The sequence below is a fragment of the Dermacentor albipictus genome, chromosome 6, assembly GCF_038994185.2.
Source record: "Dermacentor albipictus isolate Rhodes 1998 colony chromosome 6, USDA_Dalb.pri_finalv2, whole genome shotgun sequence".
Classification (NCBI taxonomy): Eukaryota; Metazoa; Arthropoda; class Arachnida; order Ixodida; family Ixodidae; genus Dermacentor; species Dermacentor albipictus.
Genome location: NC_091826.1, coordinates 91,869,709 through 91,896,227, shown reverse-complemented (window position 1 = coordinate 91,896,227; position 26,519 = coordinate 91,869,709). Strand labels below are relative to the sequence as shown.

The 26,519-nt window shown below is 42.3% G+C and overlaps 2 protein-coding genes across 15 annotated transcripts in view; both read right to left on the bottom strand.

Annotated features, from left to right (window-relative positions):
- Positions 1–26,519, bottom strand: part of LOC135897691 (zinc finger protein 660-like) — an 86,504-nt gene that overhangs the window by 10,423 nt on the left and 49,562 nt on the right. For 5 of the 14 annotated variants that reach the window (XM_070541053.1, XM_070541054.1, XM_070541050.1 and 2 more), the window contains 2 exons: positions 19,779–20,319; positions 9,449–9,883 (listed from right to left, as the gene is read on the bottom strand). In XM_070541053.1, coding sequence (XP_070397154.1) covers positions 9,449–9,779 — 331 coding nt within the window. In that variant the 5' untranslated portion in view covers positions 9,780–9,883; positions 19,779–20,319. Of the gene's footprint in view, positions 1–9,448; positions 9,887–19,456; positions 20,320–21,207; positions 22,851–26,519 lie in introns of those variants that run through there. The other 9 variants (XR_011515335.1, XR_011515336.1, XR_011515337.1 and 6 more) reach the window with 3 other exon arrangements.
- On the bottom strand, positions 19,853–20,356 carry LOC139047071 (zinc finger protein 75A-like). Its single transcript, XM_070521022.1, has one exon. The coding sequence runs from the start codon at positions 20,354–20,356 to the stop codon at positions 19,853–19,855; it is 504 nt and encodes a 167-aa protein (XP_070377123.1).

The following is a 26,519-nucleotide window of genomic DNA, read 5'->3' as shown; positions in this document are numbered from 1 at the left end:
CTTTAAAAATTTTAACCTGCGTAATGATCGCACCCCAAAGTGCAATAACCAGCGACTGCAGTCGCCGTCCTTTTCAGCATGCTTTCCCATGCTAAAGAAGCCTGAACAGGCAAGGACCACATGAAGACAACAGACAAGCATCCATATGTGTGACCAGCTTTTGATGCAAAGAAATCATTTTGTACACCTTTACAAACACCATTCGCTTCAATTTTTTATTACACCACTTCTCAGCAGTTGTCCTCCCCTTCTTAGACGGACCCACACACTGCAGCCCTATGTCGTCAAAGATTTACTGCAACAGTATTAGAGATACGGACCACCTCAATGGGCTGAATCAACATTGAAGACATGCCCCAGCCTGCCAGCTAATACTTCTCGATCTCCAGCATGCAATTCCCTCCTTCTGCTTGTCTCCAGCAATTGCGCAAATAGAACAGGGAAGCACTTCTACTCTACTCATTTACTGCGTGCAATGCAAATGATAACGCCCATGCATTTGCAATCTCTACATGGCAGCATATCGTGTTAGGCATGACTTTAAGGAACATTTGGCTATTTTCTAGACCTCATGACCTTACAACAAAAGTCATCTGGCAAAATGAATGACTGCTTTTCGATGTCTAGTGTGCTTGCAAAAATAGTGTACAACATAATCAGCAGCTGCCCTTACTGCATAGCAGTCGAAGGCTTGTCTAGATGGTACAGCTGATTGCAAAAATTGCCGCAGCACGGAATTCACAAAAAATGTTCTGTGTATTGTGTAGCATTCCTCTGCAGTTTTCAAACCTAGGGTGGATGAATTCGATGCAACAATTAACTTTTCTTTTTCTTCTTCCCCTCCCCCTTTACCGTGTACTCAAACATTCTCACTTTATCATTTTGGGCACACACTGAAAAGTTTAAACCCAGAAAGGTGCGAGTTCTTCTTCTTTCCTTGTATGTTGTATTTATTGTGCCGGTCCAAGCCATTGACTGTGCTTACTATGTCTTAATATGTAGCCAATGAGATCATCACTCTCTCAGTACACATCAAAATCAAAAACAACATTGGTTCCTGTGACGGGTGGATGCCATTAAATATTTTCTGCTGCAGAAAACCAGAGAGAAGCTATGTTCAGAAATTATTGATGAGGAAGCAAATGAGGTCCTATACCACAATCACTAGATCAATAGAAGAAGAACTGAAGAACCCTCCCGCCCCTCCCCCCCCCCTTATTTTCATGTCTCTGCTCCTTCTAAAATCACAATTCAAAACAAGCAAATTCATTTGTCCCAATTCATACTAAGTTATTGGCCATTCTAGCATCTACAAAATTGAGCAGAAAACATTCTCACACCTAAACATTAGCTGCTACTTCAACAACAAGGCAACAGCAACAATACTTGATTTCATACAGGCAATGCTCACACACAACAAAGCAGCTCAAGTACGATGATACTGTTCCTACAGTAAAGTACACTGACACATGGTAGACTAATTATATGTCACACACGCAGGGAATAACTTTTCTTTTTCATGTATTTTGGTAGAGTGTAAAGCCTACCCAGGCAAAGCTTCCGATTTGACAGAATCGTAGCAACCAGTTCTGTAAAAGATAAACAGAATTAATATCATAAGCAGGCACCAGCGCTGTGAAATTCATGTCTATCCTCTCAAGCAAAGTGTAATGCAAGACTTGAGGGCAGCCTAGTTGGTATTTCACGACTATTAAACTTGGAGCACAAGGGACTACTTGTCCCTGTCTGTCTTGTCATCTCCCTTGCACTTCAACTTTATTAGTCAAAGTGTACAGGTCTGTAACCATAGGTGTATAAATATTACACTGTTTTCGTAAACACAAACAATGGCAGATATTTGCGGGCAACCAGCCATTCACTTGCCTGGTGTTACTTGCCATGGCTGCACCAGAGCATGGGCCATCACCTAGTATGCAAAATGCCATGGCAGCTTAAAATGGCATTAGTTTCCATGGCCGTGCTGCACAAAGGACTATCATGCAGTGCATTAGCTGACCATAGAAGTCGCACCACGGATGACGATGTAACTACCTTGGAAGGGCTACAGAAAGCATGATCACAGAGTGCATTAGTTGTCATGGCAGCACTGCCCTACGCGGTAGCACACAGATACTACAATGCAGTCCATTAGACATCACTACACCAAGGATGATCAGGCAACTTTAGTTGCCACGGCAGCACTACAGCAAAAGATGACCATGCAGCATGTCAGTAGCCATGCCAATACTGCACTATGCATGGGCATGCAATGTATCAGTTCCGTGGCAGCAGTGCACCAAACATGATCACGGAGTGGGCTGCTTTGAAATAATTGCACCAAGGACAACCATGCAGTGCATTAGCTTCCATGGCAGTAGTATTACACTGCTAACAATTACTTATATAGACAGGCAAATGGTGTGGTAGAGAATAACACGTAGAAGAAGGCAACTGGTATTGAAGGTACAAAAGCAGACAGCGCAGGAAAGCGGGTGTAGCCCATGTTGTCTGCGACTGCGACTGTGACTGCGACTGGTGTCTGCGACACCTGAGACTGATTACAACAAAGGAGTGTGCCCTCACCTTGCCATTCTATCGCTAGCCAGTGTCGAAGAAATGTGCATCTGGCTTACTTGAATGTAAGCACAAATACAATGGCCTTGTTGAAATGAAGGCAATGACATACAGCCTACGGTTGTTACTGCGGACCCGCGTACAACAGACTTTCAGATATAATGGACCATAGATCAGCCTTAGTTTGGTCTACCTATTTTATTAATGCAACAAAGTTCACTTTTAATGGACTGCGCTACAATGAACCGTTGGCTACAGTGGACGAAATTAGGGGCAATTATTTTCATCATTGGGCGTATAAAATGTGATTTTGCCATGTCGACATGGGCTGACAATTGACTTGTGAGGGTCAGCTGACGATCGCGGCTCAATATCGGATGCCCGAGGGCGAAGGCGGGGCGGAAACACACCATCTTTTTTCGCGCACGAGGCACAGGGGAGGGGAAGGTGAGAGAGAAGTGTTCTACTCCAACAGCTGCTGGTTATGGCACGGCCACCGTATCTTCAAAGCGATCTGTGATGTGGACAAAGTGCACCCAGTTCCAGTAGCTTCACATGCGCTGCGCTTTCGATGTTTAGTTTGCGTGGAAGCGGCAGAAAGCACGAAGGTCTGTCTGCTCGCTGCTGCTGCAGTGCTTATCTTGCTTAATTTGCTATCGCAATCGATGCTTTGCCTTTCAGGTGAAACTGCGACCTTCTGCTTTGTTTTTTTACTTTGGACGCTTGTCACTCACTCTTTGCTATGAAGTTGTTAGACATTGCGACGAAAGTTTCGGAAGTCAGGCGTTTAAAATATTACGGAATTCGGAAAAAACTGACGTTTTTTGTTGGGTTATCAGGATCCATTGCAACGAGAGTCGACAGTACTGTATTTGTTTTCCTTTAATGGGACAGACAGTGAGGCAAAAAAAAGTCTTGGCAGCATTATTGTAAACTTAGATACAGCTTCATGCTCGTTCATAAAAGTGAAGATGGCTGGGGCATTTGAACAGATGTCAAGCATTAGCAGGTTTTGACATCCTGAGGCTACGTCTGGGATGAGGAGGACACCATAGTGAAGGGCCCTTGTTAAGCTTTATTTACATGAAATCACTTAAAGTCCACAGTCACCAGCAATCTCAACCGAAACATGCCTTAAGTGAATTTTTGCTTGTCCTGCAGAGGGCACTGAAGATTTCTGGCTGGGATACTGCAAATTTGCTAGCCAAAATGTGTCTTTCTTCCAAAGTGTTCATGTGTGCGCCTTACAGAATGTGTTTATTAAAGGTAAACAACTATAGGTGTTTAAATTTTGGTGTTTCATGCGCCAAACATCAATCTGATCATGAGGCGTGCTGTAGTGGGGGACTCTGGGTTAATTTTGACCACCCGGGGCTCTTTAACGTGCACCAAATGCATGGTACACAGGCGTTTTTGCATTACGCCCAATCAAAATGTAGCCTCCAGGCCAGGATTTGATCCTGTGACCTCATGGTTAGTGGCGCAATGGCAAAGCCACTAAGCAACCATGGCGAGTCAACTATAGGTGCGTCTTCATAGTTTAGGTCAGGCCCGATGGTAGCTAGCTGTACAGATATCAGAACAAGAGTGTTCCATTCTGTTCTTCCACCATCAGAATGTTGGCCACTGCAGCCAAAAGTCCAAACTGTACACTGGTTGGCTCCAGTATGTAATGAAGGCAGTACTAAGGCATTTCTGCTTGCGACCAGTGAATTCAGCTCTATGGCAAAGGACTGATTGCATTTGAATATAGGCCGTATATATTTTTAAGGGACAATATGTAACAAGCTGTAGTAAGCTTGCATTAGTTCCTGCTAGCACACTGCGGCATGAACAAAAATGCACAAGTGGTTCTCAAAAACAACAGCCAATGCAACATTTATTATCACACAGCATAAATCACACATTCCCTCGCAGCACATGTTTGATCGTGCCATGTCAGTAATGGTGTGGCTGCTTCACAATGAATGTTTTTACAGCTAATTTTGATATCACTGCCAAAAGAAAAGAAATGTGCAATATAAGTAGGCTACAAAAATATTGCAACTCATTCTGCACATGATACTGTACATGTCAACAATAGCCAACAATAGCCGACATGTCTACAATAGCCAACAATAGCCGACCATCTGGCATGTTCCCACAGCCACTTTAGCCATAAAACGTTGGCAAATAGGGTAGTTTCCTCTGTGAGCTTGAACAACATTGTTCCACAGTCAAAAGTAAAAAAATAGAAAAGGTCAGCGGGCAGTTTCAACTAGCACAGCAACATTAAAATATGCTGTACCGTATTTGTTAACATGTTACATAATGAAATCTACAAGAAAGATGTGTTCTTACTGTCACAGAAATTGCAAAAGGCTGCGGCCGTGTTTCTCTCCTCTGCAATAAGTTAGCACAGAATTTTTAGAAACGCACTACAGTAGCAAGAGTTGCACATTGGGCGAGTCGGTAATGTTGCGTCTCGAATGTGTTCACAATGCACACATACTTTGAAAGAGGGCTGATACAGGCAGAGTGAAAGGGCAGCCCACTTTAACTCTGCCCGTCCCTCTTGGCAAGTACGAGTGTCCTGTGAACACATTCAAGAGACTACAGTCTAACCCACTTATAACAATGCGCAAGTGCCAAGAACATCCAATTTTTATAACCAATAACTGTTGTTAACTGGATTGCACAAAAAAAAAGAAAAGGCAGAGGGAACACATATCCAAACAACTTAATTAAACAGAAAGAGGTAGAGACAAATCCACTTATAGTATTACTGGTTTGAACAATGACCAGCTGCCACGCCATGAACTTTCGTGTGCATTATTTGTATAATAAACCACTTACTACAGCGTTCCAAAAACGGCATTTTTGGCTATAACAATTAAATCTGGCTACTGGGTCTTTGTACCAAATAAAACAAGGAACTCGAAATCCCAGCGAAAAACAACAACAACGACAGCAACCAATAAAGTGAGTTGCCGCGCCTGCTTGCATGCCACAAACCTTCGCCACGCCCGCCGTTGTTCCGCACACCCTGCATGGCATGCCTTCATCATAATTGTCATGATGAGGGCATGCCGTGCATGAAAATCATGATTGTCATCATGATTGTCATGCACGCACAGCCGACACTGCTTGGCCATCTCCAGTCTCTCTCTAAGCCCTCTGATACTCAAGTTGACTGTGCTAACATAGGGGGCAGGGGGGAAGAGAGATGAGAGAGGGATGCGTGAAGCAGGGGTTGCGATTGAGCCGTGCCAGGCGAGGTATGCTTCACAAGGACGGGTGTGGCAAAGGGACTACACAGCATGTAGGTGGGTTAAAGGTTTCTTTAATACTTGTTTCAAAGGTTCTGTATCCTCTCCATTTTGTTTTCTTTCAGCGCACAGCCTCAGACACCACATTTAATTGTTATAACTGGTAACGTAGCATAAGAGCGCAGTTGTAAGCAGTTTACTTCGCCACAGGACACATACAAAAGTTGACGATGCATCGGCTGCTTGTTTTCATATCAGATTTATTGCTAAAACCGGTATCATTATAAGTGGGTTCGGCTATGTATGTTATAACTGCAGCCTTGAGTTACACATTTCCTATTATAATAGCGTGCCAAACACGAAAACACGAGTAACGGCACCGTGTAAGATTTGCACAAACATGGTAAACACAACGTACCCTTACAGAAAATGTTTTTCCACACACCGGTGCACAGCAGTCAAAGAATGGAGATTCTTCTATGATTGTTGAGTACGGAAGCACGATACATTGTGTACATCAAACCACACTACGCCCTTCAAGTGCCTCTCTGTCTTTTTTAACAGGCATCGTGTATCAACACATTTAAATGAAATGAGTGTGCTTATGCCAAAAAGAACTGCGTGGCAAAGCATACGGTATTGGAGCTCTTTGACCATCCCTGGCCTTTGCACCAATAAACCCTATATATCAGTATCAAGCATAGGGTGCATGAAATTCCATGTGATGCACAGTAAACAAGAAAACAAAAGTTCAGAAGTTTAGTACAATACACCAACTGCCCAGCAGTAATTGAGCTTCTTATGAACTGCTTCTGAGCAGACATTCAGCTACTACTGCCATATGCTTGGCATATGCTTACGCCTTATTTGTAGCAAGAATATGCTTTTGCTTGGCCAGCATTGGCCAGCCCTTGTAGGCTTTTTTTATCAGCACTCTCACATCACTACTGAAAATATTAAAGTGACTATACCACTGTAAAAAAGTTGTAGTTTTTCATGTTGAATGAAGATACAGTTAATTGGACTTATGAATCAATTTCATCTATGGCATCTGTGGCTAGCATCTTTGACCCTACAATCCTGCAGGTTGTATTGCTGGTGTATGTTTACCATGCTGTCAGAGTCCCTTGATGCATACCTTTCTCCTTTCTTGATAACAACACCATTTTCTTAGCAGAAATGCAATATATTCTGCATCCGCTTTACTCAGTAACCACGCAGAATGAATTTCAACCATGATTAGAGCACAGTCATCATTTCATATGAAATGGACAGACACAGTGACCTTCAGCGATGCCATGAATAGAACACCAATAACAACTACAGTGGGAACTAAAGCCTCCAGACATATTCCCGATGCTTGTGTGATGATCAAAAATCTCAGTGCCTGTAAAGGCCAACAGATATTAAATATTTTATTATGTGAATAGCCTACTTTCAGGCAGTGTAGATACAACAGCCTCCCAACAAAATTTTACCTTTGGGATACTGCAAGTAGGTGTGCCATGGAATGTATGAGAAAATAAACATTTTCAATACTGAAACTGAGAATAAAAAAAGCAGCCGGCAGATCCCACGCCCTGTGGGAATGGATGTTACGCAAAGCAGTGTGCGGGAAGTCTACCAAGTTAACCAAACGACCATGAGAGCACCAAGACGTAGGCAGCTGTTTCATGATCTACATAACACACATGTCATGACCTGCTATCCCAATTTTGGTACATACCAAGTTAACAAAATGACCAATGTGAGCACCAAGGCATAGGTGGCTAGATAAGTGAATGTGGCAAACTTTTGTAAAGAAATGCTTCGTATTTAAAATTCTACCTTTACCAGTTCTTAGACATGATGCAGAACCGAGAAAATTGAGAACTAACACAGCTTCTTGGCATGATCTCCAAGGTTAGGCAGTGCCTTTGCATCCCATCTGCTAACCACCAGGTGCCTGCATTGTCTTCTCAGATGCCAGTTTTTGGCTGTTAACAAGAAAATTTGACGATTTCCAGCCCTGCAGCTTTGCCACGATTGCTTTAATAATACATACTACTCAGAAACAATTTAGCCAAAGCGAAATTTCACTGCAGCTGACCTTTGAAGGGACACTAAAGTGAAAAATGATTTCTTCTGCATCAGTAAATTACCGTTCTACAACACCAAAAACACCACTCTTACAACGATAAGATGTTTGGTAAGCCAGAAAAAGCGCAAGAACAAAATACGGGTGATGACGCCTACTTAAGTTCCCGCACCTGGGGGCTGTGATGTCTTGGATTTTGATGGTATCTTCTAGGGCCTACTAACTATATATAGCGGTACAGATTGACTACATTGTGTTCTAAAGGAACCAAATATTAAACATGGCAAGTTTCAGGAACATTTATTCAGCCAACGCGGCCCAAATGCGAAAACATACTTTGGAATACCTGACATCACGCTGACGTACCGGCGCTGGAGTTGCGGCGCGAAATTCAAATACTAATACTTGGACCTTCATTTTCTCATCCAATAATCAAACTATTTTCTTCAAGTGACTGCCTGCAGGGTCCTCAAACAATGCTTCATTAGTCTAAACTGATTTATTGTTTCGAGTTAGTGTCCCTTCAAGCATACTAAACAAACATTTGAGTAAAACTTTTGCCCAGTTCCTCTCTCAGTGCACATGGCATTGGTTTTAATGAGAGTTTCGCGAGAGGCCATATTACATCATAAAACAAAACACCGTAGACCGTACAACCGTAAAACCGCAACACCGTAAAAACAAACATTTTGAATAACAATTTTTTTTTTCTGTTTCGTTTCCACTGGGAATAAGGAATCCTTTCAGTTATAAGGGCTAATCGCACACTCCTTTGACACAATGCTTCTTCCAACCAGGCTTTTGTTCATGCACTCATGTTATAGGGAACACCCTATTTTAGGCCAAGGAATGTTTTGGCTATCCTGACTGGTCTTTTCAGATTACCTTGGCAGAGCTATAAGGATTGTTTAATACAGCAAGTAAGCTTGTGTAGCAAAACTAAGCCAACTGCAATTTGTACAATTTGGGTTGATTATCACTTCTAAAGCACGCTGATCCTTTAAAGATACAGTTACAGTGCAGCCTTACATGAATTTGTACCACCACCTGAGCGCTATGAAAGAAGAAGTCAAGGTTGCCATTAGTGTCAACATGGAGTTGATAACAGACATTTTTTTTCCCTTAAACAACATGCAGAATTATTTCAAGTTACATGAAGTGCTACTCCTCTGGTGGACGTTGCCATGCTTTTCTCCAGTAAAATGACTTGTTCCTTTCTTATAAGCAAATATTCTATATCCAATTTTAGATTAAAAATCACTTTTTTTTACAAACATTTATATTTGATTATGTTAAGAAACTGTGCTATTTGAGCACCCTCAATGATAATGCTAGTGATATGAGAGTTCCAAGTTGGGCCAGTGCGCTACTGTTTCAAGCAGGTAACAGTGCAGACAGCAGGACAGGAGATAAGAGTGCTTGTGTCCTGGTGTCTACTTCACTCCTTTTCTTGTCATTTACGCTGCTCACATAATCAACTGATGCACTTCTGGGAAACCTGGCCACGATTAGCTATGTCATTGTTTGGCAATGTCGGCCTGATGCTTACGAATGTGTGCAACAAGGTTGTCCTTGCGTGAAAACTTGCTCGGGCACAGGTGGCAGGGGAAGGTCTCTACTCTGCTGTGCAAAGTCATGACGTGACGCACAAGGTGCTGCTCTCTCGAGAATTTCTTTGCGCACAGGAAGCAGTCAAAGGATCCCGTGGTGGTATGCCTCTGCAAGTGGCACAGCAGGCGATCATGGTGCAAAAACTTGGACGGACAGATCTGGCACTGGTAGACCACCCCCGAATCAACGACACGGAACTCGTGCACGGCACGCCGGTGCTCCGAAAGCACAGCTTCATCGTAACCCATGAAGCCACAATCGTTGCACATCAAGGCATCGGAGCCATCACCTTCCAAGGACCCACCACTGTCTATGGCTTGGCTTTCGGCAGCGCTTGTGGCAGCCCACGCTTCGAAGCTGTTGCTGTGGGACTCTGCTTTGTCGAGGCATGCGGGGAGAGAGGAAAGGAACACTGTAAATGTGTTGTGCTAGGAAAGAGCGATAAACATAAAGACAGACCACTAGAGAGCTTGACGGGAGAGCCAAGTATGTACTGATACCAGGGTTCTCCTCACAGTGGATGGCGGGGAATTGTAGCCTACTGCTCCATTTTATCAGTAACCCCCTTTGCAGGGAAACTCAGTAATTATTATGGTCAATTTGGTAAAACTTGCTTATTCCCTCTTGTCTTTGGCATTTCCCAGGTGTTCCTTCCTTTATCATGTGGAGAACTATTAGATACAAGTCTGAAATATAATCTGAGAAAACCACCATTTTTCTAGTGTGCTATTGATGAAAATCGTGTAGAAAATAGGGCTTCGGAAAGTGCCACCTTACAACAGATCGCATTCCCTTGACACAATACCCCTATTTTAGCGTTGTAGAAAAGAGGAGATCGGAGCTTCAGGTAGCCGCAGCACCGAAATTTGCCGTGCAACACTAAAAGAAAACAAAGCAAGGGAAAAGAGGAAAAGCTAGCATCGTGATTAGTTAATCATGCCGCATTTTCATGAACAGCACTCCTATTTGTTGACTTGAATTTCAATCACCAGTGCGTACTTCATGCACATTTTGACAATGGCAAGCTGTATATTTCTTTATCCTGAAGTTTTGGGATTGTAGTAAGCTAAGTTGCTGGCTCGTGTTCCTTTCAATATGCGTCCAAAACGCAAACTTCTTGGCTATTCAGGAAATGTCAAAAACACAGAAAGAAAAAAAGCTTATGTGTGTGGGTTTCCCCGGACACTCATTTCGGTCAGATGCACACTTCTCGTTAATTTCTGAAGAGAACCCTGACTAACCCTTGTTAAAACAATAGCAACATATTGTGTTGGATAATTGCACTGTTCTGCACAAGAATAAATTTCAAATGGGACAAAGCACACACCAGAGCACAAACTAAGAACTGGATAACCAGCTGTTTCATGCTCTATTCCACTGTGGAGATAACTTATCAGATATAACAAAGCACATTTAATTTTCATACAGGCAACACTCTCAAACAACAAACATAATTCTAATAAAAACAAATGGCACACACTAGCTACAACAGAACATCAAAAAGGCAGAAAATAATTTTTTTTAATGCAATCTGGTAGCTCTCCACGGGCAAAGCTTCATATTGCACCAAAATGTAGCAACCAGCTCTGTAAAGAAAAGTAGGAGAATTAATACCACACAGAAACACAAACCCAATGGAATCCATGTCTGTGCTCAGCAAACAATACATGCACATGATATATTTAACTATATCCATTTATGAACATTACACTCTCTAAAAAAAACACAAGCAGTCTAACTCTTTGAGGGCAATCAGTCATTCATGTGCACTAATTTACTACTTGCTATGGCAGCATTACACCATGGAAGACCATTTAGTGTACGGACTTCTATGGCAGCTCTACAACCATAGAATGTAATTTCACATGGCTATGCCACACCAATGACCATCACATTCCATGGAAAAAAAATGTAAAGGACAATTGGGCAATGTGTCAGTTTCCTTGGCAGCACTACACCATACACAAGCACACAGTGTATTAGTTGCCATAGGAGCACTACACCAAGAACAACCATGCAGTGTTTTAGATGCCATGAAAGCGGCACCATGACTGGTAACTTAACGTGTTAGTTCCTGTGGCAGGGCTAAAGCAAGAACGATCATGCAGTGCGAGTCGCCATGGCAGCATTGCCCCAAAGAAAACCATGCTCTGTGTCAGCTGCCATGGCAGCCATTATGCCCTATGCATAAGTGCATGGATGTGCCATTTCCATCGGAGCACCAGACCAAGTACTATCATCCAGTCCATTAGTTGCCACGACACCAAGCATACTCATGCAATGCTATTTGCCATGGCTGTACATCCCCAAAGATAACCATACTCCGTTTTAGTTGCCATAGCTGTATTACACAAACGATCACTGAGCGGTGGGTTGCCATGGAAACATTAAACCAAGGACAATCATTTGGTGTGTTGGTTGCTGTGGCAGTACGCAAGTATGCAAAAGCATGCAACATATCATTTGTCTTGGCAGCACTACACCAAAGACGATCATGGTTTGGGTTGCCATAGAAGCAATGCACCAACAAAAACACAATGTGTTAGTTACCGTGGTGGTATTACACCATAAACATTTGCTCATGCATGTAGGCAAATGACGGTGTGGCAGAGATTACCACATGTCACAAAGAAACAGGTATTGAAGGCACCATAGCAGACAATGCAAGAAAGAGGATGCAGGCCCTGTTGAGTTGCACGTCGTCACACCTTCTGTTTGGCTAGTACAAACCAACATGTGTGTCAGCTTGCCATTTCAGGGCAAACTGTGTAGGAGGAACATGCATTTGGCTTATTTGATGGTAAATACAAACACAATGGCCCTGTTGAAACAAGGGCAATGCCATATTTGATTTTCTTTAATGAGCCAGATAGTGAGAGAAAAAATATATATATGTGCTGGCACCACATACTTAAACACAACTTCACATTTGTTCCAATGCTGCTCCTGCAAAAGTGGCAAATAAGTTGGCTGGGGTACGTGAATACATAGCAACCAATGAAAGGTTTCAATGGTCCTAACGTTTCTAACGAGATCAGGAAGATACCACAGTGGTGGGTCCTTGATAAGGGTTAATTGCTTGGGGCCACTTAAATTATACGGTAACCACTATTCTTAATGCAAACACATTTTAAGCACTTCTTTGCTTCTTGCGCAGACGGTGCTCAAGATTTCTGGCTGGGATTATCTGAATGTGCTAGCTTAATGTGCCTTCTTTCCAATGTGTTCAATTTGTACTCCTTACAGAATGTATTCATCATACTTAAATGCATAGTGACTGGCCTAATGGTCTCATGCACCCACATCTTCTCTCATCAAAAATAATTTGGGGGTGGGGAGGCTTCTCTCACAATGTTTGAACCCCAAACTGCAGTGCTTTGCTTGCATAGAAGAAAGAAAAAAATATAGAAGGAAGCATGACATTGGGCAGTCATCCACTGCAAAGCAACCTTCTCCTACGTCATTCTCACCCTGCCTTCACGTGAAGAATGTGACAATATATAGTTTCTTACTAAAATTACAACAAATGAAATCCTCCATACCCTGAATTGTTTCTCAAAAAATATTACCCTGCGTAATGATTGCACCCCGAAGACTGGATCAGCTTTTAAGAAGAAAAAAAATAGCTATCCTTAAGAGAGTAAATCAGTATTGAAGTTAGCCACTATAGGCATATTTTTTTATTCCTTGGGCTAAATGTGACAGCAGCTGTACAGAGACCTCAGTGCAAGCCTGTTTCTATGGTCAGTCACCATCTAAATTTGAGCATTACTTCCAGGAATCATGCTTGTGACACTGGTTGCCTCCAGTATGCACGGAAGGCTGTAATACAAAGCTAGGGTCTCGAATCTGGCAAGATCGATGCCTTCAGGTAGCATGTGTGGGTTTATTGGCCAGTTGCCTTCGCCCAAAACGATCACGTTCTCATGACGCCTGCGGCAAAAAGGATGTTCCTCATCCGCCGCCAAGGTCTGTGAGTGGTGGCGCTGGCTAACACTTCAAGGGTTCTACTAGGACACATAAATACCCAAGAACATGGATGGGAAAGCGGCACTGCGGTAGCTCAATTGGCAGAGCATTGCATGCGAAATGCAAAGTGCGAAATTGAATCTAAACCCTATTTGCTTATAAAATACCGTACATAATGGGCTTTAACAGTTCCTGCTGGAACACTATAGCATGAACAGATATGCACAACTGTGTTCTCAAACAACTTTGTAACACAATAGTCGTGCATTTATGTGCTTGCATATTATCAAATTATGTAGCTCCCCATTATGTACTCCCACGGCACATTAATACACTCCACTTGGGTTAATTCAACGCTGGTGGGACCGACGAAATTGATTGAATTATCAGGTGGGTCAAATCAAACAAATTCCAAATATCTGGCGAAAGCCAATTTTAGGGCCAAAATAATGAAAGTTCGGGCAAATAGAAATGCATTGGCACTGGCCAGGACCTTCGGTCAGGATTGCATTAATCGAAAAATTGCATTAACAGAAGTCTAATGTGCTCTCGCTTGTCCCCCTATGCTGTAGAATGACCCACAGAATGTCCTGTCTTTATCATATCACCACTTCCATCTCTAGTGCATCCAAATTAAAGTGTTACATGTGGTACATAAATACATCAATACATAATTTCATTTCATTTCATTTCATTTTTATTCCTTAAAGACCCCGTAACGGGGTATTACATAAGGGGTGGGTTACACAGAAATAAGGAGAAACCATGTGTTAATCTATCGTGAAAGGTGATTGGTGATGATTTCTATGAAGGTGGATGGACAAGGGATGGCAGCGGTGTCGCCCGGAAGGCCATTCCAGTCAGCAGCTGTACGAGGAAAAAATGATGTAGAAAAGGTAACGGTGCGTACACGTGGACGCGCGGCTTGAAGAGGATGACCAGTGCAGTTAGATATGCGTGTTGGTGGAACAATGTATGGTGGGATGCCCATCGAGCTATGAAAAAGTTTATAGAATAAAGAAAGACTGGCGATACGGCGGCGACACGAGAGATATGTGCAGGTAACTGAATTTTCTAATAAACAAGTAACACAAAAATCCAGAATATGGTGTTTCAAAGTTTCCACAGCGCGTCCTGTCTGTTTTCCTGCAATTTCTGAATAATGCTCCTCCAACTGTATGGCTATGTTTTTCTACCCAAACTGTATCACACAAAAGACATCTTGCATAGCGCATCATTGTAAACATTTACTTTGACCAGGCTACTTTTTTGGAAAAGTGTGGCAACCAGCCCGACACGTACCTAAACACAGATATTCAAGGAAAACCCTAAATAAAGCTAGAACAGCAGATGACTTGAGTACCTGAAATTTGAGGCCAGATTTCGTGGAAGAAGGTCTGAGAGTAGTGAAAGAAATGAAAACAAATATCCACTTTAAAATTCGTCATTCATCAGTGGCAGGAAATGTGCCCAGAAAAACCACATGTGAAAGAAATCAGCCCATTATCTGGCATCTGCCACAAGTCTTGGCAGCAGAAAAATGGGGACAAATGTATAGCAACAGGAAGCAGGGCTGTGCTCATGGGCGCCGGCAAGGGATGGAGCAGCAGCCCAGATTGAGCATAGGGAAAAGACTGGCATTGGCCAAGCAGTGACAGCAGCATAAGAAAGTGGTAATGTAAACAAGGTTCTTGGTGAAAGGTCTCAAGGCGTAAGAAACCTGGGTTCGTGTGATGTGCGAAGGTTTGGAGGCAAAGACTACGCTTGTACATACGAGGTGGTAAATAAAACCTCTTCCCAGACAACATTCTTGATACTGGCTAGCAGCGACTGTTAAATGCCAAGGCTGGCCACAAGCAGCAAGTCTGACATAGAATCGGACAATGTGTATGCCTGACATGCGAACCGTTGCCGGCGCAGCTCATAAGCACTCTTGTACAATCATCATCACAATCAACGCGTGGACAAGCTTCTTGGCCAATCCTTCTTTAAGGGTGTGTGTCAAAGCATGGAAACCATAATGATTAACACACGGTGATCATCTGAAAGAGATAGTTGGCATTGTCACTATATATACTGACCACTTCTTGGCCAATCTCCCACAGTGGGCATTTGCCGCTGTACCGGTTGCTCCTTGGGTATGCGCCCTGATATCGATATCATCATCAACACGTGGACATGCTTTCTTGGCCAACCGTCTGTTGTGAGTACGCACCATAGTACAGAAATCATTACCATAATCAAAACGTCAGCATCCTCCTCGGCCATCACATTTTGTAGATATGTGCCATAGTATGAAAAACATCATGAACATGCGCCGATCATTTCATAGAGCTAGTTGGTAGCACAATATGTACTGCCCACTTTGCCACTTTCCCGTTCAGGGTATGTGCCCATAGTATGAAAGTCATCCTCATAATCGGCATGTGGCGGCCATCTGAAAGAGCTAGTTCACGTTGGCGTAAGAAAAGCGTACATGCGTTCATGGCCTAATGATTAGAGCACTGGTCTACTGTGCCGGTGGGCTGAGGTACAAATCCCAGCACCAGAAGTGCCTTTTCTTTCTTTCTTTTTTGAAGCAAGGAGGAAACTACTTGGCGAGACTCCGACCAGCAAAAGACCGACCGCTGACTAACCCAGGCCAAACCATGGGATGGTAGGCAAAGAAAGCTTTGCTTTAAAAATTATGCACATCCTAGGCACTGTGGAAATTGGTGTCATTGATCGTTGCAAAGAATGCTGTTCTTGATTAGCAACCATTTGCAAACATGAAGCATACAAAGAAGTTTGACACGTTTTCACCAGGAACAAACATAAACTAGTGGTACACCATCATGTGGATACCATGCAGGACGATGAACAAATAACGATGACAAAACGACCACGATTGTATAAGGGCAGTCTGACAATGAGAAAATGACTATGACAGAGTGACGAAGGGAGCATAACAACAATGGCATGACGACACTGGAAACGTGACTTCGGCATGATGATGGTAGAACAACCATGGTGGCACAACACTGACTCCACAAAGACAATGCAATGATGACCATTGGGATAGTGATGATGAAATCATGATGAATAGCATTACGAAAATGGCAAGGTCATTGACAACAACATGATTTATTTATTTAGTTATTTATTTATTCATTTGAAATACTCTCAATGCCATTGCAGCTTTACAGAGAGCAGTGGTGCAGTTGTGGTACATTATTTCAGATCTACATCTTGAATGAAGATTGATCAGGGTTGCTGGCGATGGAGGTGGGGAGAAGATTCAATTCTGATGACGTATTTGGTACGAATTAATGAAAGTACAAGTTGGCGCGGCAGCTTGGCATTTGAACTTTAAGACGATGATCATAAGGATGAAGGAATGACAACAATCGTATGAAGATGATGGTGTATAGATGCCAGCATGACGACAATGGGATCACACTGCAGTGATGCCAATAACATCCCACACATGATGGCAAAAGAATTACGACAATGACATAATGATGCCAACATGACAAAAATTGGATAATGGTACTGCAGTCATGATGCTGCATGCTGAGATGGCGTGGCAACATGTGTGCCCTCTTCCCACGTGTTTAGCACAGGAGATTACACAATCTGGAGTTTAGGAAACATGTTGAAGCAAAAGGCAGACGAAGCGTTCACTCCCCACTGCTGTCACTTTTCATGATAGCGTCGTCCCACTGCAGGCGACACTGTCAACTGTGGGTCTAATTGGCTGCAAGAAGTGTGTCTGGCTTTTGTACCGCGAACGTGAAGATCTCATCGACACGGAATGAAGTCATACCGACTCTCAAATTCAACAAAATAAATATTTTTCTCATTCAAATTTGCTTTTTCTGATTGTCCAATTATTCGGAAAATTTTGCTGCCTCTTCCATATAACAAAAATTCATCGGTGACTGTATTATTCGCATAAAAGGTCGAATTTCAATATACATTCAAGGCCCGATTTTTCGGACTCCCTCGGGGCCGCGAAACAGCCGAAAAAACGAATGCGTGTCTTACTGCCCCCAAAGGCTCAAATCGCTACAGGCGCGCCCAAAATAGCTCCAAATGCCCGCCAGTACACTTTATTAGGCGTATCGGTGCTCGTACTGTGACACGCGTGCACGCGTGTATAATTAAGGAATAGATACTGTGTCCCGTGACAATTGCCCCTTCTCACTCTTGGTATGCTTCACCGCAATATTAAATTTATGATTCACCTCGTAACATTGCTGTATTGAAGTGAAACTGACTTTCGAAAACCTGCACTATGCAACGCGTCGTGCTTTCCAAGTTTTGAAGCCATTGGCGAAGATTACAAAGGCGAAATCAGCGTCATTGCTAACAGCGGTGAATTGTTTTAATGAAAACCAAGGCACCGAGCAGCAAGAAGCTTGGCAGGGAACATCAAAGTACCTAGTCCTAGCGTTGCCATGGTGATGGCTACAGCTGCCAGCGAATCTGCGTGCGAGTGCGCCTGTCCGAGGCGGCGGGATACTCGCAATGGCGGCTGCAGTGGTGGCTTCTATCAGTGCCGTTTCGGGACCTTAGGTCATGGCAAAAAGTCCGGAAAATCGGACGGCGAATGGTTTTTGCGTCCAAAATTTCAGACGCTCTTATACATTGACTCTATGTGGTACGTGGCGGTGCCACGAAGGCATCCGAATTATCGGGCATGTCCGACAAATCCAGCATCCGGAAAATCATCGTTGACTGTGGCGAAAGTTCAATATAATGAAGCACGTTGCCAATTTTACCGACTTCAGTATATGGAGGTTTAACTGTATAACAATGACAACGCGATGATGACAGCATGAAAACAATGGGATGACAATTCTAGAATAATGAGGATGGTACGATGACAGCGGCATGACAACAATAGGACAATGAAGCTGGAATGATGGCGATGGTATCACGACAACAGCATGACGACAATAAGATGATGCCAAAATGATATGACGACAACGTGAAGATCGCACAAAGACAACTGTCTAGGACAACTGTCAACGACGTGACAAAGAACGATGATAGTTAAAATGAAGGTGGTGAATTGACAACACAGTAATGACTGCGAGGACATGTTGCTGAAAAGTGCATTTGCATTGGAGGTCTCATGTATGCTCGCGCAGATCACTTACAGCACCAAACCACTTAGCTTCACACTATATCTGGCACTGGTTTGCACTGTACCTGGGATGGCAATCATGCAAGACAGCAGGTAGCAGCCAGTATGTGACACATATAAAGTGGCACATACTCTATGGCCTAAGTTTTAGTATATTTGAGTGCGTAGTCTAATCGAGCAATCAAGTATAACAAGAGTATTTAAATATAACTACAGAGCTGCCTTACATGAATTTGTACGACTCCCAGAGTACTGCAAAAAATGCAGTCAAAGATACCATTTGGTTTAAAGGGACACTAAAGCAACACACTAAATCAGTTTAGATGAATAAAGTGTTCTTTGAGAACAATGCTGTCATTAATTTCGAAATAACAGGTTGATTAAGAGAAGAGAAAGTCAAAGTTTCGTTTCTTGAATTTTGCAACGAATCCCCAATGCTGTACGTCACGGTGACGTCACAGATTTCCATGTATATTTTTTTTTGTATTTAGGCACCATTGGCTCAGCAAAATGTTCTTGAAACTCGTTCAATTTTTGGCTCCTTTAGAACACCAATGTACTATAGCTTTACTGCTAAAGAATGAACCAGGCCCTAACAGACAGTGTCAAAGCCCATGACAAAGCAAGCTGGTGTTGGAAGTTCAAGGAGGTGTCGACACCCGTCTTTGGTTGTTGTGCTTTTTCTGGCTTGCAAAGCCTCTTATCGTGTAAAGAGTGGCGTTTTTGATGTTGTAGGAAGGTAATTTACTGATAAAAAGCAAATCATTTTTCTCTTTAGAGTCCCTTTAAAGGACTTGGAAACTGTCGACGTGGCAGAGGTATAAAATTCATACTTCACCACGGATGTTTCATTCTTAGACAACAGGCATATTTATTACGTCAGTTTACACAAACAATAGCTTTTCTTGGTGAACATTAACATGTCTTATCCAATAAAATTGAGCTCTTCCTTTCTTACAAGGAAATGTTGAACATTCAATCTGATATTCAAACCTACCTTTTCCCAACATTCATATTTGATTAGATTAGGGACTATATTATTTGAACAAACCCAATGACAATGTTATGACAGTTCGAAGCAGGGACAGTACACTTGTGTTTGACATAGAGAACAGTACAGACAACAGGGCAGGGGATAAGATAAAGGTGCATTAGTCTCATTGTTTACCTCACCACTTGTCCTGTTGTTTGTGCCGTTCACCACAGTCGCGATTTCGGGAAATGTGGCCATGCTTCACCGTGTCAACACTTGGCAATGTCGGCCTGGTGCTTCCGAATGTGCGCAACAAGGCTGTCCTTGCGGGAAAACTTGCTTGGGCACAGGTGGCAGGGGAAGCTCTCGACTCTGCTATGCGTTGTCGTGACGTGGCGCACGAGATGCCTCTCGCTCGAGAATTTCTTTGCGCACACGAAGCAGCGAAAGGAACCTGAGCCGCTGTGCCTTTCCAGGTGGCACAGAAGGCGGTCGTGTTGGGAAAACTTGGACGGGCAGAACTGGCACCGGTAACCTGCCACCGGATCAGGGAGAGGGACCATATGTACCATCAGCTGGTGCTCCACAAGGACAGCTTCATTATAACCCGTGAAGTCACAATGGCTGCACTTCAAGACATCGACCCTGTCACCTTCCAAGGCCCTGCCACTGTCTATGGCTTGGCTTGCGGTAGCACCTGTGTCAGCCCAGGCTTCGAAGTTGCTGTGGGATTCGGCTTTGTGGCGGCATGCAGAGAAAGAGAAGACGAGCATTGTTAATGTGTTGTGCTAGGAAAGAGTGATAAACATAAACCACTAAAGAGCTTGAATACAGTACTCCTAACCCTTATTACAACAACTGCAATGTATACTACTGGATAAGCGCACTGTTTTGCACAAGAACGACCTTGAAATGGGAAGTAACACACATCGTAGAGTGCAAATGAACTGAATAACAAGTTTTTAACTCTCTGTTTCTTTGAATGTTCTGTCCTGTTTTGAAAGCATTCTTGTCAAGGAAAGCTCATTTATTTAATACAATGTATAACCAACTGCTCCCAATTGTGGCCCTACTAGCGATAGCAAACATGTTTCATCACTAGAGAATGAACCTTTAAGCATTAAAGGGACACTAAAGGATGATGCTAGACCGACACTGACTGTTTAAATACCATTCCAGAAACCTCGCAACGCTTGTTCTGTGCCAAGAAAAGACTTAGTTTATGAGAAAATTGCATCTGAAGGGACCTTTATCGCAATTCAACTCTCCTGCCACCCAGCCGGGGCAGTGGTGACGTTGCACACACCATCACCCTTTGCTGCCATCAAAGAGTAAAACGGCGCCTGGCAGATGGCGGTACCGAGCCAAAACAGAGCAATGAATTCGCCGCCGCAGCGGCTTTTTGGTCAAACAGTATAGACCATTCGGGCATCCCGCGACATCACATGGAAGTTGAATTCTCTGCTACTTGCAGTTTGTGTGAGTTCGCGAGTTCCACGAGCCAGCAAAACCAGCGCAACAGTACAAGATAACTAAACCACTGAAACGCAAAAGCATGGGCAGCGCGGAGTCAAGTGAAAACGAAACCTTTCAACCACCCGCGCCGTTGTCAAGGGTAATTTAAATGAGTTCTTTTTTTCTAGAAAGGAATAGCATTTTATTTCATCTTATAATACAATACAAGGATATTTTTTGCAGCGAATGGTTGAGTACTAGTCACAGAATTTAACTGAGAAGCGCTTTCGTCATTGGGCAAGTACTTGAATGTCCCGGAGGAGTCTCCGGGAGATTCAAGTATTTCAAAGCATTGAATAACATATATTTACCAATCTAAAAATTTATAAGAACAGTGACGTATTATTATCATCTCTAGGTTTTGGGGATCAAGATTGTGTCCCTTCTCACTCAAAGTGATCTTGCGAGCTGAAAATGAGTGCACAATACCGAAAGAGCTCAATGGAGCATGTTAGCACTTCCACGAGTTTGACGGTTACACGCACTCTGCCTGTATTCACCTGTATGAATTTGCAAACTTTCTTTCAGCAGAAATATTATTGTTTTTGTCTAAGACAGACTGCACCTGTGGATAAACTTTTTTGTCAGTTACTGCCACACGCACGAGATGAATTGGGAACCCTTCATAAGAACTCTTATTTAAGCGCTTTTTTTACATTGCTGTGACTCGTTTCTTCGCAAAATGTTTCTCGTTTTGTCACACGTGCATACACACGCGAGTATATATCACCTCATATACTCACACGAGCACGTGAGTATATATAACCTTGCATACACTTATTTAAATGATACATGCAGGGCAGGGCGGTGTGATAGGCAAACTTTATTGCAGAGGAGCAAAATTTTGTGCTCATGTATTGCGGATTTCAGGTGAGCCACCGTTGGCTAGTGTATTTGTACAACCCAAAAAGAAGCAGAGGAGCTCAAAAAGGACAACCTAACTACAGTTGACAGCAGTTTCAGCGATCTTTGCACAATTCTTTGCACACACGCAGCACAATCAACAGGACATCCAAGCTCCACTGCTTGGTACACCTTCCTCAAAATGTTATGCATTCCAAACAATGCCCGCAGTGTAAAATGGAATCGCATGTTCCCTGTCAAAGAAGGAAACATCTTTTCTCTGGCGTTGCTAGCCAGTATCAGGCAGATAAAGAAAGGCCCTTGAAGGTTCAAGTAACATTTACAATGCAAGTGCTTATTTGCTTGGTCACTTTGGAAGGGGCGTTGCCATTAGCAACAGCATTGGCCAGTGCTGTCTCATCTCGCAGTAAGAAGTCACTTAATGTGCTTTCAAAGCAAAAAGAGCACCGCAGAAAAGAAACTTCAGGTGCTAAAAGCAATAATAGGGGCACATCGAGACAAAGTACAAAAACGGGCAATTATGGTCACATTAAAGTAATTGCTAAACCATACCTTAACCTGTAATTTGTGCTCGTACACCATATGGGTGAGGCCCTGGTTTGGGAAAACAAATGGGCATTTGTGCATAACATTTCTCTGTCAATCACAAATACAATCGAACCCTGCTATAAAAAATATGGATATAACAAATTATCAGATATAATGAAGTGTATATTTTACAGCATGCAGTACTCTCAACAACAAACACAACTCTAATAAAAGCAGCTGGCACACTCTTTACTGACTGAACATCATAAAATAAAAAAATAATATTTTTTCATGCAATCTGGTAGATGCATGGTCTTCAGAGGCAAACCTTCATGTTTCACAGACAAGTAGCAAACAGCTCTGTAAGGAAAAGCAGGAAAATAATTATCACACAAGAAGACAAACGAAACAGAATCCATGTTATTCAAACAATGCACACAGCTGATAGTCTATCTATTTGTAAACATAAACACAGCCTTTATAAACAGAAGTAATGATGACTGCATTGAGGGCATATCAGCTACCTCATTTTCACTGTCATATTAGCCATGATAGCACTACACCGCGAACAATCCCTTAAAGTGCGAAATGCCATGGCAGCAGTTACCATGGAAACTGCACCCACGATTATCACAGCAACACTTCGCTATGCACGAGCACACAAAATATTAGTTTATGCTTCCATACCAGTCATGAAGTATGCTAGTTGCCACAAAAGCCACACCAAGGATGATTATGTAACTACAATGACAGCAGTACAGCAACTATGATCACACAGATGCATTGATTTCCATGACAGCGCTACACCAAGGACTATCAGGCAGTCCATAAGAGGCCACTACACCACTACACCAAGGATGACCGTCCTATGTGTTAGTTGCCATGACAGCACTGCACCACAAATGAACATACAGTGGGTTGCCATAGAAACACTGTATGAAGGACAGTCATGCAATGTGTTAGTTATGATGGCAGTATTACACCACGAACGATTGCTTATATAAATGGGTAAATGATGAGTTAGAGAAATACCACATGCAAAAAGAAAAAGAAATGGTGGTGTTGAAATTATGGTAGAAGACAATGCAAGAAAGAGAGCATCTCGTCCCACCTTTCAATTTAATTAAGGCAAACCAGCATACCCGTCGGCTTGCCATTTTAAGCCAAATAGGTGCCACAGGAACATACATCTGGGTTATTTTAATGTTGATACACATGTAGTGGCCTTGTGGAAACCAGGACAATGACTTACTGGGTTTCCATTACTGAAAGAGATCGCAAGCAAGCAAAGAAAAAAAATGCACATGGTGGCATCCATGCAAATTAGATACAACTTCATGTTTGTTCCATTGCTTCTCCTGCAAAAGTGAAAATGAAGTTGGCTGGAGCATGTGAACACACAAAAAATATCTTAACAAATGACAGGCTTTAACATCTTAAAGCTTACACCTGTAATGAGGACGACGGCATAGTGAGTAACTCTGTATAGGTTTTAATTGGACAGCATTGCTCAAAGTGTACAGCCACCACCATTCTTTACCCCAACACACTTAAAATGTTTTTTTTGTTTCTCCTGTGGAGGTCCAATGATGCTCTGAATGTGTTAGTTTAGCACATTCATTCTTTCAATGTGCTATTTTAGTGTCTTCCTTCCAAAGTGTTAAAGGTATGCGTTATGCAAAATGAGTTTACTGTATTTACATGCATAAATGACTGTACTGATGTCATGAACTGATCTCCTCTCTGTTGTCATGAAAAAATGAGTTTTTGCCCTCACTCATAATGTTCTCACCACAAACTGCAGTGTATATCTGGATAGTGGGAAAAAAAGATACAGGAGACAGCATGACATCAGGCCATCAGTGAGCCTTCGCAAGGCCACCATCTCCTCTGGCACCTTTCTCTCAATCTACTCTCACATGAAGCATGCGACTATATGTAGTTTCATACTAAAATTACTAGAGCGATTCGATTCCTAATTCAATTCCAAAGCTTTTCTTTTAAAATTTTACCCTGCGTAATAACTATACCCCCAAGTCTGCATCAGTTTTCTTTCTTTATTTTAGTTATTTATTCATTTATTATACCCTCAAGGTACAGTTGTACATTACAGAAGGGAGTGGCAAAAGGTATATGGAGAGGCGAATAACACATACTTGATTATAGATAAAAAATGCAAATGTGCGAAAAAATACTTTAAAAAAAAGGTCAGAGACAGACATGTGGAAATCAATAATGAACAAAAAGAAAAAAAAAATTTCCCAATAGTATTAGGCAATTAGGTCATACGATACATGGCAAACATGGCATGCAAAATGGCAAGAATGGTTTAAAAAACATGACAAGCGTAAGAAAAATACATGGCATAACATAAACACATACTATACGAAACACAAGGCATAACTTAAAAAATATGGCATAGGAACAGTTATTATACAGAAGAATCTGTCAGACATAACGTTGATCATAACATTAAACTTTGAAGCGTGGTTTTAAAGTTATCGGTGCCAGTTATGCTTGTAAGTGATGCGAGTAAGTTATTCCAATGTTTGCTCGTTTCGGGAAGAAACAAATATGAAAAGCCGATGGCATTGCCGTGCCGGATGTTTACCTTTTGACGGTGGTTAACGTGAGATGAAATTTATGGTGGCGGTTGAGCCCAGACCGAACATAAATATCAGTTGTGATAGTAGATTTTTACAGAAAAAACATAGGTGAGATAGTTATCTGCGGGCTGATAACAGTGGAAGGTGTAGGAGAGCTTGCGTGTTAGTAACACTCAGAGTTTGTTGGTAGCTGCTTAGAATGTAATGGGCTGAGCGATCTTCTACTGCCTCTAGGCAATAGAAAGCATTATGAGTAAGGGCAAAAACTCATTTCTTTTACGACAACAGAGAGAGGATCACATCATTTCGTCAGTGCAGTCATTATGCATGTAAACACCGCAAACACATTCTGCAATTCAAGAGAACAGACTGGTGGGCTAGTTGGTACTGCATAACTTGATGTAAAGCTGAAAAAAAAAAAACATGAGGACAACAAGAGGGAACGAAGAGGCAGCGTTGTGTCTTCGTTCCCTTCTGTTGTCGTTTTTCTTTTTGTTTTGTTTTTTTGCACTTTGCCTCAAGTTACCTAAGACATTCTGTAAGAAACACCTTTAACACTTTGGACGGAAGACACACTAAAATAGCACATTCAAAGCGCGAATGTGTTAAACTAACACATTAAAAGCATCATTGCACCTTCACAGGAGAAACAAAAAACCGTTTTAAGTGTATTTGGATAAGGCATGGCGGTGACTGTACACTTTAAGCAATGCTCTCCAATTAAAACCTACACAAAATTCTTCACTATGGTGTCTTCTTCATCCTAGCTATAAATTTGAGGATTTTCAAACCTGTCATTTGTTAAGATGATGGGTATAAGGATGTCATGTCCAGGGTTCCATACTGATGATGTGTACTCAGGCTGTGGACAAATGTGAGTTGTATGCAATGATAGTTTTAGCGATGATGGAGCTAGGCGAAATTTCCGGCAAAAGAACCTTGGAGGTCGTGCAGTCGATATGAGTTTTCAAGTATAGGTTAGCGGCAATGTGAATTGCCAAGTATCGGTATGATGTTACGCATTCTCGTGGGATGTTATTAAGCATATAGGTGGGGCAGACCACATTAGTATGGAAAATGCTCATAGTCTTGCACTATTTCTTGTTTATTTCCATGCGCCACAGACGACAGCACTCAATAGTGTTACTGAGATCCTCCTGAATTGTTAGAATATCTGAGGGATTAGAGAAAGAGCAAGAGGATTAAGAGAAAGAGCAATAATTATGTGGGTAAATACAGCATTAAAGTTGAGCCGCAATAGGTGTGTTTTTGTTATTTGGATTGAGTTTGACAGAGGCTGCACAGAGATATCAGCACAACGGTGTTTTTGTGTTCTGCCGCCATCAAAATTTGGTCACTCCCATCAGGAATCAAACCTGCGACACCAGCTGGGTCTACTATATAACTGAAGGCAGTGTTACAG

Coding starts and splice junctions, on each gene's coding strand:
- LOC139047071 (XM_070521022.1), bottom strand. CDS start 20,356: ATGCTCGTCTTCTCTTTCTCTGCATGCCGCCACAAAGCCGAATCCCAC.